The 19747-nt window shown below is 47.8% G+C and overlaps 8 protein-coding genes across 8 annotated transcripts; 4 read left to right on the forward strand and 4 right to left on the reverse strand.

Annotated features, from left to right (window-relative positions):
• Positions 1 to 908: 908 nt before the first annotated feature.
• On the forward strand, positions 909 to 3922 carry KY384_007759 (uncharacterized protein; the record flags this gene model as incomplete). The annotated part of the gene is made up of 4 exons (XM_044816249.1): positions 909 to 1022; positions 1094 to 2395; positions 2488 to 2519; positions 3373 to 3922. 4 exons carry the CDS (start codon positions 909 to 911, stop codon positions 3920 to 3922), a joined length of 1998 nt encoding a protein of 665 aa, XP_044666889.1.
• A 192-nt stretch (positions 3923 to 4114) lies between these two features.
• On the reverse strand, positions 4115 to 6614 carry KY384_007760 (uncharacterized protein; the record flags this gene model as incomplete). The annotated part of the gene is made up of 3 exons (XM_044816250.1): positions 4115 to 6307; positions 6361 to 6518; positions 6575 to 6614. The coding sequence occupies 3 exons, from the start codon at positions 6612 to 6614 to the stop codon at positions 4115 to 4117; spliced, it is 2391 nt and encodes a 796-aa protein (XP_044666890.1).
• Positions 6615 to 7012: 398 nt separating this feature from the next.
• Positions 7013 to 7655, forward strand: KY384_007761 (uncharacterized protein; the record flags this gene model as incomplete). Its single annotated transcript, XM_044816251.1, has 2 exons — positions 7013 to 7192; positions 7275 to 7655. 2 exons carry the CDS (start codon positions 7013 to 7015, stop codon positions 7653 to 7655), a joined length of 561 nt encoding a protein of 186 aa, XP_044666891.1.
• A 269-nt stretch (positions 7656 to 7924) lies between these two features.
• On the reverse strand, positions 7925 to 11595 carry KY384_007762 (uncharacterized protein; the record flags this gene model as incomplete). The annotated part of the gene is made up of 3 exons (XM_044816252.1): positions 7925 to 10778; positions 10864 to 10963; positions 11028 to 11595. The coding sequence occupies 3 exons, from the start codon at positions 11593 to 11595 to the stop codon at positions 7925 to 7927; spliced, it is 3522 nt and encodes a 1173-aa protein (XP_044666892.1).
• Positions 11596 to 11963: 368 nt separating this feature from the next.
• Positions 11964 to 13529, forward strand: KY384_007763 (uncharacterized protein; the record flags this gene model as incomplete). The annotated part of the gene is made up of 4 exons (XM_044816253.1): positions 11964 to 12065; positions 12114 to 12374; positions 12423 to 13337; positions 13413 to 13529. The coding sequence occupies 4 exons, from the start codon at positions 11964 to 11966 to the stop codon at positions 13527 to 13529; spliced, it is 1395 nt and encodes a 464-aa protein (XP_044666893.1).
• A 1369-nt stretch (positions 13530 to 14898) lies between these two features.
• On the reverse strand, positions 14899 to 16559 carry KY384_007764 (uncharacterized protein; the record flags this gene model as incomplete). The annotated part of the gene is made up of 2 exons (XM_044816254.1): positions 14899 to 15992; positions 16040 to 16559. The coding sequence occupies 2 exons, from the start codon at positions 16557 to 16559 to the stop codon at positions 14899 to 14901; spliced, it is 1614 nt and encodes a 537-aa protein (XP_044666894.1).
• Positions 16560 to 17609: 1050 nt separating this feature from the next.
• KY384_007765 (uncharacterized protein) lies at positions 17610 to 18627 on the forward strand (the record flags this gene model as incomplete). Its single annotated transcript, XM_044816255.1, has 2 exons — positions 17610 to 17625; positions 17675 to 18627. The coding sequence occupies 2 exons, from the start codon at positions 17610 to 17612 to the stop codon at positions 18625 to 18627; spliced, it is 969 nt and encodes a 322-aa protein (XP_044666895.1).
• A 194-nt stretch (positions 18628 to 18821) lies between these two features.
• KY384_007766 (uncharacterized protein) lies at positions 18822 to 19629 on the reverse strand (the record flags this gene model as incomplete). The annotated part of the gene is made up of 4 exons (XM_044816256.1): positions 18822 to 18955; positions 19010 to 19058; positions 19111 to 19436; positions 19539 to 19629. The coding sequence occupies 4 exons, from the start codon at positions 19627 to 19629 to the stop codon at positions 18822 to 18824; spliced, it is 600 nt and encodes a 199-aa protein (XP_044666896.1).
• Positions 19630 to 19747: the final 118 nt, after the last annotated feature.

The raw sequence follows: 19747 nt of genomic DNA on the forward strand, positions 1-19747 counted from the left end.
GAATGTAGCGAGCAGTGTCTGGTTTCATTGAGTCAAAATACTTTGGCCAGAAGATGTGTTGTCCTGACTTTGGAAGTGAACTCCGGACTCTGGATGGTCTCTGGCCAGCCTCATGAGCTCTGGCCATGTGTCTCTCTCCCAAGCCGCTGCGTCGGTGCCGTCGGTTCCAACGCTACATAGCTTCAACAACATCTGTGTTGTGAATCAGGCATTTCTTACGGTAAGTAGTTCGCTCCAGCCCATGGCGAAGCGTATTCGATGTCGTAATCTCCAGGCATATGTTTCGCGGCTACAGTAATCTTGTGATTGGCATGCTTGGAAAGTAGAAGAGCAGTGGTCAACCCGGCGACGCCAGCTCTGTCAGGCGTATAATCGTTAGCTTTGATCGGTCGAGAACCGATCATTGGCATACCCAACCACTACTATGTGGGATTCAGACATCTTTCTGTATAGAGTATGACTCTACCTGGGTGCCAACAAGAAAATACGAAAGCTGCTTCAAGTGGAATTAAAAAAAAACCGTGATCGCGAACGGAATGAGAAAAGTATCTGTCTCTCTACATCAATTAAAGACTGCAAAAGTTCTAGACATTGACGATTTATGAAATGAACCCGCTTAAGACCGGACCCTTTACCCTGTGCACTAGCAACGGCGAGCAACAATACCTCTTGCCTCAATCAGCCTTTCACAGGTTGATACAAGAAGCGCATAACTTTCGAATACGCGACAATTTGTCAGCTAGCCCCCATAGAGCCTGGATTGTTTACTTCGGAGACGCAATACTGCCGTCGAGTAGCAGTAAACCGACCAACAACCCCAAGGCCTTGGTAGCGGCTCGGTTCCGCGGGCGATCTTGGCAGGGCCGGTCGTCTTCTCGGATCATCTAAGTCGAAGGTTCCTAGGTTCGATGTCCTTGCCAGGCCTCCATGTTCCTACTCCGATTCAAGTGGAGATAGCCTCATCCATCCAAGACCTCAAAGAACGTTGCGAGTGGCGCTTCGAGGTCGATTATAATAGAAGCGTCCGAGTCAAGGCACGTATGATGGACCTACGATTTGTGTAACAAATCAGCTGACTGCAATACTTCTTCAGCTACTCTCGGGCACTGCAGAGATCTTTGGCACCGAATTGGCTATCCAACAAGTCTATTCTTTCACTGGCACCAAAGCAGCGATCTATACATGGCATGGCTGTCGAATCGAGGTTACAGGTGAATGTTCAGTCGAGTACATCGCGGAGGAGACGCCTGTCACGAGTTATGCCAATCTCCACTTTGCTCTTGAGTGTCTCCGGGATGAAGCCATATCGTCAAGGAAGGAAGGACCGCGAGTGCTCATTGTGGGACCTGATAATGCTGGAAAGACAAGCTTAGTGAAGCTGTTGACATCTTACGCTACTAGATCTGGACGACAGCCATTGGTAGTGAATCTCGATCCTAAAGAGGGCTTATTAACCATTCCTGGGACACTGTCTGCTACCACCTTCACCTCTGTCTTGGATGTCGAAGAAGGCTGGGGAAGCAGTCCCACTAATGGCCCCACTCCTGTTCCGGTCAAGCTACCGCTGGTGTATCTTCCCGGAATGGAAAATTTGGAAGACAATGCAGCTGTGACAAAACCAATCATCTCAAGACTGGCTCTTACTGTGATGAATAGGCTACAGGATGACTTTGAAGCGAGACAAGCCGGATGTATTATCGATACCGCGGGGGCACTAGGTGCTGGAAAGGAAAATTACGATGTTCTGCAGCACGTTGTCTCAGAATTTCAAAGTGAGCTTCATGCACCTGAAACATTAGTGTCAAAGCTGAAAACAGTGCCAGCCAACATCATTGTCGTACTTGGGTCCGAGAGGCTTTACAGCGATCTCCTCCGCCGTAACAACGGACAAAACACCAGTGGCGGAGATCCGACAGTAGTAATCAAGCTCGACAAATCTGGTGGTGCTGTTGATCGAGACGAGAGCTTTCGTCAACATTGGAGGCAAGCGCAGATTCGAGAATACTATTTCGGCGATGCAAAGAATACACTCAGCCCGCATACACTGCAAGTCGATTTCTCTCAATTAAGTATCTACAGATTGAAAGCTTCGGCAAACGATAACAATGACTCATTCCTACCTGGAGACTATGAAGCAGACGGATTTGACTCGACATTAATATTTGATAAAGTCACATCCCCGACCGCACAGATGCAAAACGCCATACTCGCCATCACCTACGCCGAACCAAATGAGAACCATGATGCAATCCGTGACGCTAGTGTCATTGGCTTTGTGTATGTTGCGGAGGTCGACGATATAAAGAAAAAAGTCAAGTTACTTACCCCTTTGAGTGGTAGGTTGCCGAATAAAGCTATAATATGGGCAGGATGGCCAGAGGGCAATGAAAGTCTTGTAGGATAATAAGGCTATCGTCTTTGGACTTACAAAGATACTCCTGCTAGTCATTTGACTAACTCGCAATGCTTGGCTTCTGACCGTTCCAGGTTGCTCCGGAGAGCTACAATCGCTTAAGGACGTGGGTTCCTTTGTTAAGGATCGAGAGCCGCCTATTCAAGACATCGTCGTCGCGTGGGGTCTTGCTATGCTATGACTCCTCATATCGGCAACCAGGTTAATTCAATGCTTTCTCTCAGTGAGGAATGCGCTAGCACACTGCTAGGCGAAACCGAAAGTTGCTTGAGCGAAAGGCAACCTTATGCGATGAAGTTTCCGTTCTTCGAGAGCTTTGCTATCCTGATCACTTGCTCACAAGAAGTCTAGCTAAAGGTGCTTGTACCAATCTCTGGTGGCATCAGAAAACGTCGTATACTTGACACCAGCTGCTGACAAGTGGTTCCAATCCACCCGAACAAATTTGGTTTTCTTTCACGACATGCTTCTAGTAACGTCGCCGCCATGGAAAAATGGCCCTTGTCCTTGTTGGCTGTTTGCAAAACATCGCGAATGGTTGAACGCAGAGGCTTGTTCTATTTGCTTCATTGCCTACGATTTCTTTGCCAAAGATTGCAAAGTGAAGCAGATTCCTTTCAAAAGTGCTTGGTTTGCTTGATGTGCTTTCTGAAAGCGGCTGCAAACAAAGGAAACATGTTTTTTGCCCTGCGATAAACTTGGCTCTTTTTCAAATCTTTGTGAAGCTCAGATTGACGAAAACGGCAGAGAGAACAAACAACTTCTTCGCAGTCTTCATAAGACCTCGCATTCTGGATATGGCTTCTCAGTGCGACAGGTTTTCCTCCATCATCTTCTTAGACTATCTTGCAAAATGGGTGCTAAGGATCGTCCGCGGCGAGCTGAACATAAAAGAGATTTCTTCCATGATCACGAGGAGTTCCGCCCGAGACCCAGAACGCGACCAACCCCCCCCGCAGACCACCACCACCACCACCTAATCCCGCCCCGCCTCGACCGCCACCAAGAGGTAGTGGTAGTGGTAGAGGTGGACCCAGAAAACCAAATAACAAGACAGCTGGTGGCAAGGTGACTAAGCCTGAGCCGAAACCGAGGCGAGGCCAAGCCCCAAAGCCAACGACAAAGAAGCCAGCCACAGGCCCCAGCAAAGGCAAGGGAAAACAACCAACAAAGAAGAAGACTAAGGATACGCAACCGCAGGATGACGAGGAAACCAATGATGAAGAGGAAGAGGAGAGCGACGAGGATGAAGATGAAGACGTAGAAGGTGAAGGCGAAGGTGAAGACGGCCATCACGATGATGAACACGAAGATGACGAAGACGACGGACAAGGAGGCCAAGGAGGCCAGGGAGGTTCCTCAGGTGGAGACCGTCAACCACGGCGCAGTAGTAGCTGGGGGGCAGGGGGTGGGCGAGCGGCGGGTCCAAGTCCAGAATCATCGCTAGAGCGAAAGAATGAGGAGACGCGTAAGAAGAATGAATCGAAAGCCGTGGCAGCGTCAAATTGACAAGGTAGCTCGGAGAACAGGGAAGGGGGGTACGGGTGTCATAGACGGTGATCTCTTGTCTTTTCTCGGGTCGGTAGTTCTTGTTTGGGTTTTCTTTACTTGTTTAGCTTTATGAATTTCGAGAGATTTCTGTTTATTGTCTCAATGATGGGGAGGAGACCCTCCGTTTGCTCACGCATGCGCTCGTTCAATTCACCTTTGAACAAGCCTTTCTTCTTCACCCTCATCACCGCTCTCACTTTCCGTTTCGTATTCATCTGCGCTCTCTTCTTCCGTCTCGGTCTCACCCTCGCTGCTTCCATCTTCTGTTTCACTCTCCTCGTTCAACCATTCATCTAGTGATTTATCCTTCGCCGCCGCCGCGGCGAGCTTCCCCAACCCCTTCTCTTTCACAGCCCGATCTAGCTCTGTGGCAGCAGGTATATCTCGCTGGCTGCTGAAGGTCGTCTTGCCAGTCCCTGCGTCTCCAGCCGGCTCCTCACGCAGCTGGGGGTCAGGCTCTTCTCCTTCTTTGACCCATTCTGGAAGGTCTTCGTATCCATTCATGTCGGTATTGCCAATGACGAGACTGCTAGAGCCGATTTGTAGGCCTGCGCGATTCTCAGAGGGCGATGGCTCGTAGGGTACAGGTTTAGGAGCCAGCAGGAGCAGTGTGGCCAACTGAGTGGACTCAGTATTGGCAAGGAGGGCCATATACATGCGTGCTCGGTCTCGCAGATCATAGGAGGTATCGTAGCGGGTGAGACGAACTATATAATGCCACAATTTCGGTATCGGATGATCATCCTGCTCTGCGGTTGACTGTGCTTCGTTTATCCATGCATTGGCCATATCATCTTTCGGCACGGACTCTTTGATAGGCGAAGAGTCCTCTGTTGATTCTTGTGCTGAGTCATTGGTGCGGTCAAACGTAGATCTGATTAAGTAGTGAAGATAGACTTTCGCAGCTAGCAGCACAATTTGCATTTTCGCATCCTCAGCTTCGTTTGCAAAGTCTTTGGCCAAAATGCGTAGAACGTCTGGAGCAATGTTCTCTTTTTCGGGGAGTCCTGCATTTTCGCCGACAAGCCAGATAATCGTTGCGCGGGCTCGTGGGTTCGTAATTATATCAAGGTTTTTTGCTAGGCGGATCACAGTCTTGACGTGAGCCTGAGGTTCTTGCTGAATAAGGTGGCGTATGACGTTCAGAGACTCGGCGACAAGATTACCGTCTCGACTCGAAAGCTGAAGTAGAAGCAAGTGTAGACATCGCGTTGAAGCTGCTTTATCATTTCGAGCACATCGACCGATGGCCCTGACGCTTTCTTGAACAACTTCAGCGTCACTTGACCTTGTAAAATGCTCAAACTCGCTCAATATAAGTTCCCTTGTTTGTCTTTCACATAGAGGAAAGATGAGCGTCAGGACCTCGAACTTCAATCGTACCAAGTCGAGTACGTCCGTCGTGTGTATCAAAAAGTGAGAAGCATAGCGGACGAAAGACTGGGCTCGAACAAGGCAAAAGGCTACAATGTTATACATTGCAACTAGCTGTATATCACGCGGACTTCGGAGCAAAGCAATTAGTGGTCCGATAGTGGCATCAAGATCCTCTGGTGTGCCTAGATAGAGTAGACATCTAGCGGCTGCCACGATGACAGCCGAGTTGCGACTGGATAGAAGCGGCTTGCATGCTTTGATCAATAGCTCCAAATCAGGATCAAGTACCCTGTATTCCTCCCACAAAGAAGTATCCTCGGCTTCTCCCTCAGCCTCGGCGTTGCCCTCATCTTCATAGAAACCCTGAGACTCCTTTGTTTTTCGTCGTCTTGTCTTTTTCGGAAAGCATCGTCGCGCGTAGGAAGTCAGCAAGCGTAGTGTCGCCAATTGGCCCCATTCATCCATGTCCACAAGCTTGTGCACGAGCGGCCGATAGTGCTTGTGAATCAAATCTATTCTTTCAGGGCAAAGCTCCAGGAAGGCGGTGACAGCAGGACCTACAACATAATATTGTCGATCACCAAGCAAGACAGAAAGATAGTCCAGAAGCTGTGGTAGTGTGCTTGGGTCTAACTTGTAGCATTTTGGGATGGCTAAGGCGGCCGCTTTGCGAACGTACGGACTCATATCGGCTATTCCGCGTTTGATAGCTAGCGACACAATCTGACTGATGACCGGTACTCTGATGCCAGAGATAACACGTAGGGCTAAAGAGCGCAACTGAGGGTTTTGGTCGGACAGAGACTTGTGAATGGTGTTGATAGACAGCAGTGCTAGATCAGGTTCCGATTCGGCGTGATGCAACAAGTAGATGTATACGAGCTTTTTGATCTCTAAGTTTGGACTCGCAACATTTTTAACAACAGCAGAGAAGAAAGGCAAGCAGGATCTCGAGCGGTACATCATCTAGGCTGATCAGAAACAGGCTTAGGAGATGCTGCAATACATCTTCAACCTACACTTATGACTGTTCTCAGACCTTCTAGGACTTCTCTGTCACTCCGGCTGCCCAGCAACTTGCTGACTTGAGCGGATGATAAGTCTCTCTGAGAGGGTCGCGAATTGATCGTTCTACCAGAGCCTATCGATGATGCTGCATCAACGGTCAAATCGCGAGCTAGGCAGGAAACGTCAATCCTAGATCCCTCATTAGGATAGCTATCTGGCACCTACTTGACTCGAGTAGCGCTGAAATTCGCGAGACCGACTCCATGGTTGCGAGGGAGTCTGCTAGGCGATCACTGTCTGGCACTCCATTGATATTCATTGAAGGGACAATCGCTATGTTTGATTGGCTAATTTGTTCACGTAATCAGCCTTGGCAGAGAAGACTACCTCAACGTACTTCTGGCTCATCCTGGAAAAGGAAGATTCAGAAACAATGAACGATTCTTGAAATTGAAGATAGCTTCTTTCTACTTGTACGCGATACTTCAAATAGGAGAGGTGGATGCGACAGAGACAATGTCGTAAACAGGATGTCAACCCTCCAGTCCAGGACCGCACTCCCACGCTGTTGAAACAAGCATGCAGAATGATTTCCCCCAATTCTCGCGCCAGTTGCTTTAAATCCACTGTCTAGTGCAGATTTCACATCCTTCTTGCTCCAACATGGATGCCCTCCGACTACATTCATCATCTGTTCAACGCGCGCAGATTTTCTCTCAAATTTACAAGCCTTGGTGGTCCGAGATCCATCTGTTAGTCTTAGCAATGATGGACAGATTGATGGAGGTGGTCCTTGTGAAGAAGGTGAAGACTCAACGCATCCACTTCTCGCGCCGACTATCCGTTTGATAGCTGCTGCACGCGCCATCAAAGTCGCCTTCGCACCAAGTCTACCACATCTCCGTGCGTACCTATCAGTGTACAGTCGGGAAATGCAGCTTTCAAGCTAGAGGATCTTCCAGTAGAGGAAGCTGAGGGAAAAGTGCCCATGCTTGCGATCTGGGGCCTAGCGTTGCTCCATCAATCAACGACGGAAGACTCAGCTCAAGGTCTTTCACGCACACTGGCTTCAGCTGTCGAGGCAGCGCATTTCGCCCGTCAAAGGCTGACGCTTGCAGAAAACCCCGTAGAGCTGGGCGCACATGATAATGAGAATTATGCGGAGTCTGGCAATGATCATTGGAGGCGCCAATTGCCGTTATTGAGTGGTAGCGTGAGAGTCGAAGGAGGTCACAGACTCCTTTCAGAGCATAGTATCGAGATTGGTGCCGTGATCGGTAAATGGTGTAGATTTGTGGAATTCTGAAGAGTAAGTACGACAGAAGTATCAAAATGCAGGATATGCACTACTGGATGACCCAGAGCTTGCTGAAGACCTAGTTGAGCCTGGGAGCGCATAGACATTGCAATTTTGGCGAAGAGCAGGGTGTATCTCACCAGCATCTTTTCATGGCGACCAGCTCCCGATCCTTTCAGGTAACAAGATTTCCAAGATTGGATAAACGCCCGGTACGACCACTTGTTCTTGAGATGTGATACCCATTATTTTCATCTAACTTTATTAATCATTGCTTTTCAGCTCCTCCAGTTGACATCTTCATTCGATTCTTGCGAGATCGTCTGCTTTTGTAAAAGATCAGCCTCTGCGAGCTTGCCCATGTCGACCAAGTGGTTAGTCAAGAGTAGCAAGGTGTTTTGAGTTGCCGGGTCGTCTAAACCCAGGACTTTCTTCCTCCCTTCATACGCTATCCGAGCTATGATCTCAGCCTCTTCGGACGTGTTGTCCTGATATTTGAGCACAGAAGCAAGGTTGTGCGTCGCCAACAATGTTATACTGTCATCTGCGCCGTGCAATTGTCTGTACATTTCTACACTCTTGCGGTAGTTTTGTTCAGATTCCACATACCGCTGTAATTGCTGCTGTACCCAAGAAAGCTGGACGAGGCTTTCTAAGATATTCTGCTGATTGGCCGAATCTTTCTCATACCTGATATTTGTCAACGTCTGAAACCAATCAGCGGCAGCCTCGAGATTTCTTGCATCCCTGTGACAAAGCGCCATGTTCCAAAGTGCCGACAAGGTAGACTCATCTCCAATGCCGAGAGTCTTGCGTCTATAGTCATATATTTGATGCCACAAGAGGGCGCCCTCATCATTTTTGCTCTGACTGGAAATGGTGTAAGCTAGATAACCAAGACACTCCATTGTTGCCCGATTTTCTAGACCAAATTCTGCTTTCCGCACTTCGAACTCCTTCCTTCGCCAGCTCTCTGCCTCCGCCCACTGCTTTTGGTCCGCAAACCCATATGCAAGACTAGCGAAAACCGCAGCTTTCTCCTTACCCGCATCTTCTCCAAGTTCGGTCGCTATCATGAGAGTTTCCACGTCTAATTGGTACGCTTCATCGTATTTGTTCTGCTTTCGGAGGGTTGTAGCAATGTTCCGACGAGTTTGAAGAGTCGAGGGATGGGAAGACCCAATAATAGTATTTTGCAGTTTCAAGATCTCTCGGAAGTCGTCTTCAGCTTCTGGGTGTCTTTCATCCTCTGAAAGTGAGCAAGCAAGATTGTGCCTACTATTGATAGTAGAAGGATGTAGATCACCATGCACTCGTCTCTCTAGCTCATATGAACGCTTGTAAAGTCGAGTCGACTCTGCTCTATCGCCCCTGAGGTTAGATAGATGGCCAAGGTTACTTAGCGTGATGAGTGTGTCTGGATGATCCTCGCCTAAAAGCTCCATTCGATCATGCAACAACGCCTTGTACATTTCTTCCGCTTCTCGTAACTTGCCGGCATCCCGGACCGTTGCAGCTAGCTCACCCCTGGTAATAAAAGTATCAGGGTGGATAAGGCCTATAGTATCTATTGATCTTGCAAGGGATTCCCGATACATCGTCTCCGCCTTCTCTAATTGATCTAGAGAATGTAGCACGCGAGCAACATTGTTAATTGCTATAAGTACGTCTTTGATAAGATCGACATCTTCAGGATCCTGATCTAATAGCTTTTGTTTCTCCGAAAGCTCCCTATTGTGGAGAAACGCCGCCTCTGTGTGACGTCCTAGATTTTGTAGAGTTGAGCCTACGGCGTTCAAACTCTCCAGAGTTTCGCGGTCGCTATATCCCAGAACCTTGATTCGGCCATCCAGCGCTTGCCTTTCGAGAGTTAAGGCCTCCTCCCAGCGACCATTCTTCTGGATTGTTAAGGCAAAATTACCTATACTCGCCAGGGTATATCGGTCATTATCGCCCGAGATCATCTTGAACAGCTCCATGCACTCCTTGGCTTTGGGCTCTGACGCAAGGGGTTGGCCTTGCCTCCGCAAGTAAGCTGATACATTGAGTAGCAATTCTGCTCGTGCAAACCTCGTCTCATGGTCGTCGTGCTCCACCTTCAAATTGAGGACCTTCTCGACATGGGGAAGGTATGAGCCACATACACCCCATGTTTCAAAGTAGCCTTGTGGGAATCTTTGCTGCAGGGTGAAAAGAGCCTTTCGCACAAAGATCTCATGTTTATTCTCAAACTCAGAAAGCCATGCATTTACTGCAACACACACAAGACTGTGGACATTGCAGGACTGGAGATCTGAATTCAACGTTACGAGTGAATATGAGTCGAGTAGGGCAAGGGCTTCCTCGAAATCAAAGTTTTGCTCGTCATCAGACATTAAAAGAGAATACGGAATTTTCTGCCGATCTAGAAAGCCCATAAGCGAGAGTAGCTCAGCCGCTCTCGGATTTTCCGACTTGATATGATTGAACGAAATCCACCAGGTAGTCACGATAGATTCGAGCTGCCGTGCTTCTCTACCATGACTGAATCTTTGACCAAGAAGTTTGATCTTCATCGACTCACTAGCATCGTACAATGTCAAGTATTCGGAAATGCGTTTCCGTCTCCTGATCATGAACGCCGTGGCATGGACGATGGCGAGTGGTAAATAGGCTAGCCTTGAGATCATATGCAATTGTTCTTCTCGGGTGCTCGTTGACTTGATTTTCGGACTGATCATCGCAAGAGCCTCCTCGACGTCCATTGATGGAATCATGATAGGATCTTGATGCAAAGATATATCCAAGGCCACGTCTCTGCTTCTAGTCGTGACAAGGTAGGAGCCTTGGGAGGTCTGAGGGAGATATTCACGCAGACTCTTACCAGCAGAAGTCAAATGCTCAAAGAATGTCGACCGATTGTCAACGTTATCAACAACCATGAGCCATTGCCGTTCGTAGTCAAACTGTAACCAATCGCACACAAGCTGCAACAGATCTACACCAGGTTCATTCCTTCGTGGGATTTTACATTCAGAAGCAATGCGTTTGTAGGATTCTAGAAATCGAGATTCGGTGCCGGCATGAACCCAGAAGATCGAGACTTCGGTCTCTTTGTAGCCCCAGACGTATTGCAGAGCGATTTGCGTTTTACTGACCAAAGGCTTGTGTCAGCTCTGATGGTTTGTCGCGAATCATTTTGTTCGGCGCTTTTTGGGTTACAAGCTGTTGGACTCACCCGACTCCTCCTAGTCCACATAAGACCGCAGTACGGGATGTCTCACTGAGTGCCAATCTCCCCTCGAGCTCGGCAATGAACGTCTCCCTTCCGACAAAATCTGGGTTACGTGCAAGTGGTACGACCCAGAGCGGCTTTTGGAAGGCACTGTAGTCTTCACTTACCTGCATTTTCAGCCGTGTCATCGTGTGTAGGTCTTCCAGGAGAGCTGTTTGTTCGCTTTGATTGGTCAATATCGCTTGCGTGTTGTTGTTTGTATGTTGTGAAGCTGTTCTGGTTTTGGCTCAGTCCCAAGAATACGTAAATGAACAGGAATTTGGTTGCTTCGCACCGTGTTTCTGCTTGCAGCTGAAGATTTAACACGCCAATTAGGCTGTCGAGTGATGCCTGGAGCTCGCGAAGTTGCTCCTCGCGCCTGAGTGAACGCCATGCTTTTCTAACTGTCTCCAATTTACCTTGACCTACACCGCTGATGGAGTCTAGCAGAGCCTCTATTTCCTCGGCTTTGTCTTGACAGCGCCGAAGACATTGGCCGTCAAACAACCCTCCGTCCAATCCGTTGAGAACCTCAAGCAACGCTGAAAGGCGATCAGCCTGGTGTGTGAGCCTATCTAGACCGCGTGTAGCCTTAGAGTACTCCCGTATACGGGCGCAAAGCTTCGCCCCAAACTCAACGAGCTGCAAAACGTTGCTTGCCAGACTCAGGGCCACTATACCCTCCAGACCAGACATTACTCTTGACCCTATATAACAGGGCGCTCACCTCATCAATGGTCTCAAACACATGTTGCGCGTAGAATGCGGTCGGTCATGCCTATGCCAACGAGGCGACCGAGCAAAGGGGCACCTCAAGGTAGCTGCCTTGGTTCTTGGCATGCTTGTCACCTTGGCGGGAAATGCCAAGGGGCTGCATACCTTATTCACCGGCAAGACCCGACGGACCGGAGAATTAAAGCTAAGCTAAACCTTTTCTAGCAGCTAGACTTCTTGGCATTGTTTACTCCTCGCAACACCGGCCACAATACTGGCGTTCTCCAACTAGTCTGCAAGATACCAGTTCCGATCACCTTCTTTCTGTACACATGGATTACAACGGCAGAATGAGTCAACAGTTTCGTTCGCAAAATCACAATGCTGGAAGAGGCAGGCAGCAGCAGCAGCAGCAACATCAACAAAATGATAGCGATGCCTTCATGCAGCTTGTGAGACGTTTGCGATCGCATAGTCGTATAAGCTAACACACAATGTAGCCAGACGCTGAAATAGCAGGATGCATCAGTGACATTGGCGTTCCTTTCACTCCTCAAGATCTGAAGAATCCGAACCCCCAACAGGTCCAGAAAGTATTCGAATGGTTTGCGGAGCTACTCATGAATGTTACGCGAGAGACAGTAGAGCCAGCTATGCGCGCTGCTGCTGAAGATGTATGTGGTGAACACTCGGAAGTCATCCCGGCAGACACCCGGAATTTGATGGGCTTCTATGTCTCATTAAGGAAGTTGATGGTAGAAGTGAGTGGATCAACAAATTGAGCATGGCTCGAATACTGACCTGATCAGTGTGGTATCTCAGACTTCTCCTTCTCCGACCTCCTGAAACCGACCTATTCTCGCTTGGTAAAGATCTTCTCGTACATCATCAATTTTGTCCGATTCCGGGAATCGCAGACTGCAGTCATTGACGAGCACTTCAATAAAGCTGAGAACACCAAAGCTCGTATAGATACCCTGTATGGAGAAAATCACGATATGGATGCTCAGCTATCAGAAATGAGGCGAGAACGCAAGACCATGGATCAGCAGGTAAAAGAAAAGACCAAGAGAAACGACGAGCTGAAACAGCGGCTGCTAGAACTCAAGAGAGGTCAAGAACGAATCGCTGAGCGTCTCGAGGGCTGCAAGGCAGAGCGTGGCCGCCTCACATCGACATTTGAGGATAGAACGCGCCGTTGTGTTGAAGTAAAGCAAGACTGCGAGAAGCTACGGCCATACGTAACTCAATCACCCGCCGCGCTAGAATCTCAACTTACAGAACTGTCCACAAACTTGGGCAGGGATCGCTCGCACATCGACACACTTGAAAAAAGGGCACGAGCACTTCAAACAAGCAACGATTCGTTCAGCGTTGTTACTAATGATGTGCATTCCTGTATTAAGGTTCTTGGGGAGGTGCAGGAAGAGCTGAAGAGAGAAGATGAAGATGGGCAGAAAGCAGCTAAGCGTCGGGATGCGCTTGGCGAACGTAGTAATAATGTCAGGGAAGTAGAACACACGGAGGCGTTGCTCCAGAAACAATTGAAAAGATGGACAGATCGAACAGAGGGCGTCAGGCAGACGAGCAAACAGAAGGCCCAGGCGGCAAAGGAGAAGATGGAGGAGCTTAGAGGCGTACACAAAACACTTACCGAAGAACGGACTGACCGGCAGAAAGAGATGGAAAGGAAGAGGGTAAAGGTTGAGCAGACGGAAAAGAAGGTACGCAGCCATCTTTTGTCATTTTCTCTGTATTGCTCAAACCCATAATACGAAAAGGGCTAACGTCGTTCCTAGATGGCTGACCTCAAGGAAAACATTGAGAATGAGGTCCATTCGGCACAGACCGAGTTTGACAAGATTGACTCTCACATAAGGCTGTATGTCACGAAGATGGAGCAGTCGATTTCTTGAAGGCCGGTCTTGCTTTATCGTTGATGTGGAGGAGTTTTTGAGGCAGCATGTCTTCTCAATTAGGGTCTGCTCTTTTCTATGTGGTGTATTGATTCACGACATGCAATTAATTACCAATATAAGGTGGCACCGGAAACTTTTGATGATGAAACGGAATCAATTCGTTGATAGTGCTAATGTTGAGGGGCCCGAACCCTGCGATATGTACTTACATTTCAGGAAACCGGCACTTTATTGATTCGGATTTGTTGCGTTGCATCAACCCTTTGACGTAAGCTTATTGTTCGGAATGACAGGAGTAAGTAAGCTTGACGACTGGTCGTCCTGACAGAACGAAAGCTCAAGACTCTTACTTAATGCATCATGCTTTGTACCATGTTTTCAGATTGAGTTGACGATGCAGAACATCGCTTTTTCCGTGGCAGCACATCCTCCGAGCCCTGGCATAAAGCACGAGAGCCCAGTGGACGCTCAGCCTGTGTCTTGAACAAAGCAGTACAATACTGCGGCTTGTCAAGAGCTAGGAACATGGCTGTCGGTTGCGCCTAGCAAGAAGACAAGATTTTATAAGCGGATTGAGTCGTGTGACGACGTCTACTGACCAACCTTTTGAACCAAGGGCCATACTTTTGCATGATGAAGGGGCTAAGAGAGTGTTTAAGTCAACGTATTACTCGTGCACTTCAAACATTGAGCAACTTCCCGTAAAGTCTTTCGAGTTGGGTCCAAATTTCAGCCCTCTGCCTTATTTTGAACCATGTTTTGGCCAGAAATGTCTCCTTCAATGAGAAGTAGCCTACGTATGATTGGAAAGTAATTGCTTTTCTAGGATGCCTACGATTTACGAGGACTTACTTTGAAGTCTGAGCTTTTTGAATACTCAAATGATGACTATGGGCGTTACGCAGATCTTCTCTACTGTTTTATACATCGTGTCGACAGTGGAACGTAGCTCGAAAAAAGTCTCAATGCAAGAGCATGCAGCTATTTCTGCAAACATCACTGATAGAAAGTACGATGATTACAAATCACATAATCTTGAATGAATCGTATCACATGTCTTTTGTGGGACAATGCCCGATAGAAAATAAATTTATCCTTGCCTTTTTCCGAAATGCGTTTCTCGCACCACAAGAGAGGACTCTTTATGAAAGACGCGGTATTACAAAGAGACTACCTCTAAATCATTCGAGAGATTTTCAAAATGGAACCAGACACCACGCTTCATGCTGCAGCTTGGAATGTCATACTTCAACGAGAGTCTGATAAAGGCGAGCAATAGATCGAAGTGGCGCGACTTACAGCGCTTACCAACGGCGGCTATAGCAAAGAGCATTAGATTGAAAGAACAGGCACCCGACAGACAGGCTTACCTGTAAGCTTCAGCAACTTTAGGTTGGCGTCTTTTGTGTTTTGGCATTACGTCGTCCTCTTGGCGTCTAGGAGAGTCATCATCATCCTCAGAAGATGAAGACTCTGCAGCTTGATCGTAAGTTCGTTTATGGGCGGAGGCTCCGTCTGAGCGATACTGTGTAGGAGAGCCTGATTGTGGGTGATTGCCGTATTGACAGTAAGCACTACCGTTAGTCACAAATCCATGGTGCTCGCCGCCTGAAGAGTTCGGGCTCTGCATTGGCCCGTTTTGCGGTAAATCGAGTGGAGCAGGTGGGGGCGGTGGTGGCACACGAGGGGACTGGTGGAACTGAGGCGCACGCCAGCTGGGACCGTTCGCTTGTAGCGCTGATGAGTCTGGGTTATGGATTTTGGAGCCATTTTCGCTAGACGGGCGTCTACCAGGTCGAAGGGCCATACTGACTGGCGATGATTGAATGTTGCGTGGATTTCCAATGGGAGGACTGGGCCCGCTTGTAAACGTTTTAGGGGTTGCTTCGCTTGGCGACCGCTGATCAGAATATCCAGGCATGGCAAGGTTAGATGGTGACTGCTGTTCGACCTTTGTGTCGGAATCTCCTATTTGTTCATCTACGGGTTGTCGATTTTCGCTATGTCGTCTGAGCTTTGCTTTCTGTCGGTTTCGTATCATTTCAGCTTGCTTAGCCTTTGCTTCGGCCAAGGCACGTTCCAGAGTCTCCAAACTTTCAGCCATTTCTGCAGCCTCTGCGGATCTCGGAGCAACGCTCCGAGATTCACTCCTAGACTTTCTGTGCACATCATCGTCAGTAAGAATTTTCTGGCTGCCTCTCACTTTGTTGAGACAATCATCAAGCAGAGTGATGTTGTCGTTGCTAAGTATTTCTTGAAATATCGTATCTCCTTGGCGGTCTTTCCAACAAGCTAGATTTCTCATCTCCTCTAACGAACGTGCTTCATTGAGGTCTTCGGAATACTTTGAGAAGCATCTGCCGTCAGCTTCCGGGGGCGGAGGTGCCATTGGATATATGGCATCAGCGACAATGAAATTTGCAGGTAAAGGTCTGCTAACGGGCTTTAAAATGGCTTGACCTGCTTTCTTGTTTAGAAAAGGCCCTGTCACATCAATCGAGGCTTACCAAAGAGTCTGATAGCTTGAGGGAGATCTGGAACGTCCAGAGAATTCAGGTCCTCTTCCTCATCATCGTCTGGAATTTCGATGCTAAGTTGAGTTTCTTCATTATTGAAAGCGTGAGATTCGGAGAGAGCGCATTGATCGTCCTGTGACAATGATAACGGGGGTGCTGACGCTGATCCTGAAGCATGCATTATAGGACCATATTGTGATGTTGTTGGTGACGCTTGCTGTTGCGTCGTTGGTCCATTATGAGGTCCGGCCCAAGGGGTGGGTGGGGCACTTTGAAGCTGGGACTGATACGGTATGTTTCGTTGCTGATATAGACTTTGTTGAGTCGCTTGATAAGACGGAGCAGGCGGGTGGGGTTGCGCATGCCACTGGAGAGCGCCTGGTGATTGTGCAGAATGGGGTGTTTGTGGGCTGTATGAGTGCGGAAATTGAGTGTAAGCTTGCTGCACACCCATGGGACGCTGATGGGCTTGTAGTGCTTGCATATTAGTACTTCCCTGGCCATTATCCATGGATTGATACTGCTGGTTGTAGTTAGGCTTCCGTCGCTTCAATGAGCCACTACAGCTCAAGAAATTAATATTTCTTAGTAAAAGTGAATTGTTTTGTGAACCTACACTGGGACAGGGCGGCGAGGTTCAGGGCAGTTCTGCGCAATATGATCAGAAACCCCACAATTATAGCATGTTTCGGGCTCATGCTGTGCTGAGTTTCCAACTAGCTGCTGAAAATATTGGTGTGACTGCGGATGATATTGATGATGCTGCTGTTGGGGGTATTGCTGTACGTATTGGTGGCCATACTGCTGCCATGGTTGTTGAGAATGTTGATGGGGGTATTGTTGGCTGGCATTGTAATTTTGTTGAAGGTAATTTTGGTGATTTGAAGCTTGGCCATACATGTATGAATCTTGGTACTGTTGATACTGCTGTGGATACTGATGCTGTTGAGAATACTGGTGTTGATATTGTTGGCCTGGCTGAGCCATTTTGGGAAATTCCTTCGTCTGTGCAGGACTTTTACAAGGCTTTACAATCGTTTTCAAGGTCCAGTCTCATCATCATTAAGAATTTGACATAGGCTGGTGTGAAAACAGATCATTGACTTCACAAAAAGAAAGATATCATGTGCTAGGATACTATATTTCGCGGAACGATAACAAGACGCAATGTCTCATCAACAGATTTGCTTCGATTCTCTCTTGTCAGGGTGGAGAATGCACGTTAGCTGCGACTCCTGAAAGCATTATTACTTCGTGATACTTCGTGAAGGGGAGCATAAAGTGGTGTGGAAACGGCGGAAGCAAATTTGCTTGACACGATTGCGTCGCGATAGCATTGCACTAGCCAAAACGGGAAATAAATGTCTTCATTCTCACAAGTTCACCTCGCGTTATACCCAAATCCATGGGGCTTGTGCCAAGTACATGACTCTGCGATGGATCATGCTTCATGAAGTGCTTTCAAAATGTGCGCAAAACCTACGTGGGATTCTGCCGGCTTTAGAGCTCTGGTGATACGTCCGCCATCGACAAAATTTCCTAGTGGCAAGAAAGGCAAAAGATGCCGGGCTTACCTGGTATGGCAGTTTTCTTGAGGGATGAGACTCTGCTGATGTGCCTTCAAAGCTAGTGTCGACTTGGATGAGTGTATAGAGCGCCTCTATAAGAAGGAGCTGCTGGCAGACTCTGTCATTGAAGCAATCTGCGCGAAAACAAAAGAACTGCTCATGAAAGAAAGTAACGTCATACATATCTCGGCACCAGTCACAGTTGTTGGAGACATCCATGGACAATTTTTTGATCTGAAAGAGATTTTTAGGATTGGCGGCTTCTGTCCTGATACAAATTACCTATTTCTGGGAGACTATGTTGACAGAGGATTGTTTTCAATTGAAACAATCTCTCTGCTGGTGTGTTTGAAGCTTCGGCATCCTTCTCGGGTGCATCTCATACGAGGAAATCATGAATCAAGAGGTGTGACGCAATCGTATGGCTTTTATACAGAATGCAACAGAAAATACGGCAACGCAAACGTTTGGCACTACTTCACAGACATGTTCGACTTCCTCACCTTAAGCGTTGTCATCAACAACGACATCTTTTGTGTTCACGGAGGTCTGAGCCCAAGCATTCATAGCATAGATCAGATCAAGATCATTGATCGCTTTCGGGAGATTCCACACGAGGGACCAATGGCGGATTTGGTATGGAGTGACCCGGATCCAGAAAGAGACGAGTTCAGCCTCAGTCCTAGAGGGGCAGGTTACACCTTTGGTGCACAGGTGGTGAAGAAATTCCTAGATGTTAACTCCATGACACATATATTGAGAGCACATCAGCTCTGTCAAGAAGGGTATCAAATACTTTACGACGATAGGCTCAGCACTGTTTGGAGCGCACCTAATTACTGCTATCGCTGCGGCAATATGGCGAGTGTTCTAGAAGTCAGCGATTCGGGCGAGAGATTCTTCAATGTGTTTGAGGCATCACCTGAAAACGATGAGGCAAGAGGAGAACAGCAAAGTACCAACAACCAGGGCCAAAACGGACAAGGCGTCGTTGTAGAGTATTTCTTGTGACATAATTCGACGATACCAATGCATCAAGCACGGCGTTGGGGATCAAAGAGAGTCAATCTTCATATGCGGAGGTAAATGCATTTTGAGCAGAAATTGTCTTTGACTGGTATTTGTGCACTGCCTTTGCTAGTGATTTGCAAGGTGTAAGACAAAATCTGTTCGCCTACTAAATACCTACACATTGTAGAACCTTCTCATTTCCAGTCCTTAGAGATGTCAAAGGACCAGTCGAACTTTAGATATTCCTTATTGTCGTCATCAACAAACCTAGACGCAGCATCGTAATGACCTCTTGCTAACATCCCCGAGGGCGCCTCGTCCTCGGCAACTAGGCAGGCTCAGCGATACTTTCAATCCAGTTGGAAACAATAGAATTACTCACACTTCTTCTCGTAGATTTGCCTGTCCTCTGTGTTCGGTGCATAAGAGCCCTGAAATGAGTATCAGGTATCAGGATACACATTGAATTGCTATGACACCCACAAGCATCTCTTCAGACTTGTCCATTCTGATACCCTTTCTTTTGATGACTTGCACATACTTCAGCCCGCTCAACACATCATGTTGTACAACGAAGTTGGCTTTCATGCGAAATTTCGCTCCTTCCCTGATGCTAAACGGTTTACCCTTGAGAGATTCGAGGCTTCCTGGGGCGGTCAAATCTATGGTGATATCATGCCGACCTTCTACTTCTAGAGCAAGAGATTTAATGACACAGCGTCGTTGATCGTTCGGATCAACTGGGATTGGCTTTGCGTCCGAGATTCCTAGCGATGCTTTCCAACGATTGAGTGATTCATCATTCTGGTCTTCGGCATGTTAGATCGACGTCGAGAGAACTCTGCCGATATTGTGGAGGATGGAAAAGGAACCTCATCGACGCAGGCTTGAGTACTGGACGTGTAACTTACCAAGTTTTGCATATTCTGCTACGGTCTTTTTTTCACTGATTTTATAACCTTCAGTCTTCGAAGCTTGAAGATCATCATCCTGGCTCGCCATATCTTTGTATTTTAGAAGGCTGGCGCAGGCTGTTGGTGGGAAGAGCAGTTATTTGATGTGGGATTTGGTTTCGCTTACAAGCCCGCGATAATACATTACCATTGGGTAATCGATAGTG

Source organism: Bacidia gigantensis, assembly GCF_019456465.1.
Source record: "Bacidia gigantensis strain McMullin 20006 chromosome Unknown contig_278, whole genome shotgun sequence".
NCBI classification, from domain to species: Eukaryota; Fungi; Ascomycota; class Lecanoromycetes; order Lecanorales; family Ramalinaceae; genus Bacidia; species Bacidia gigantensis.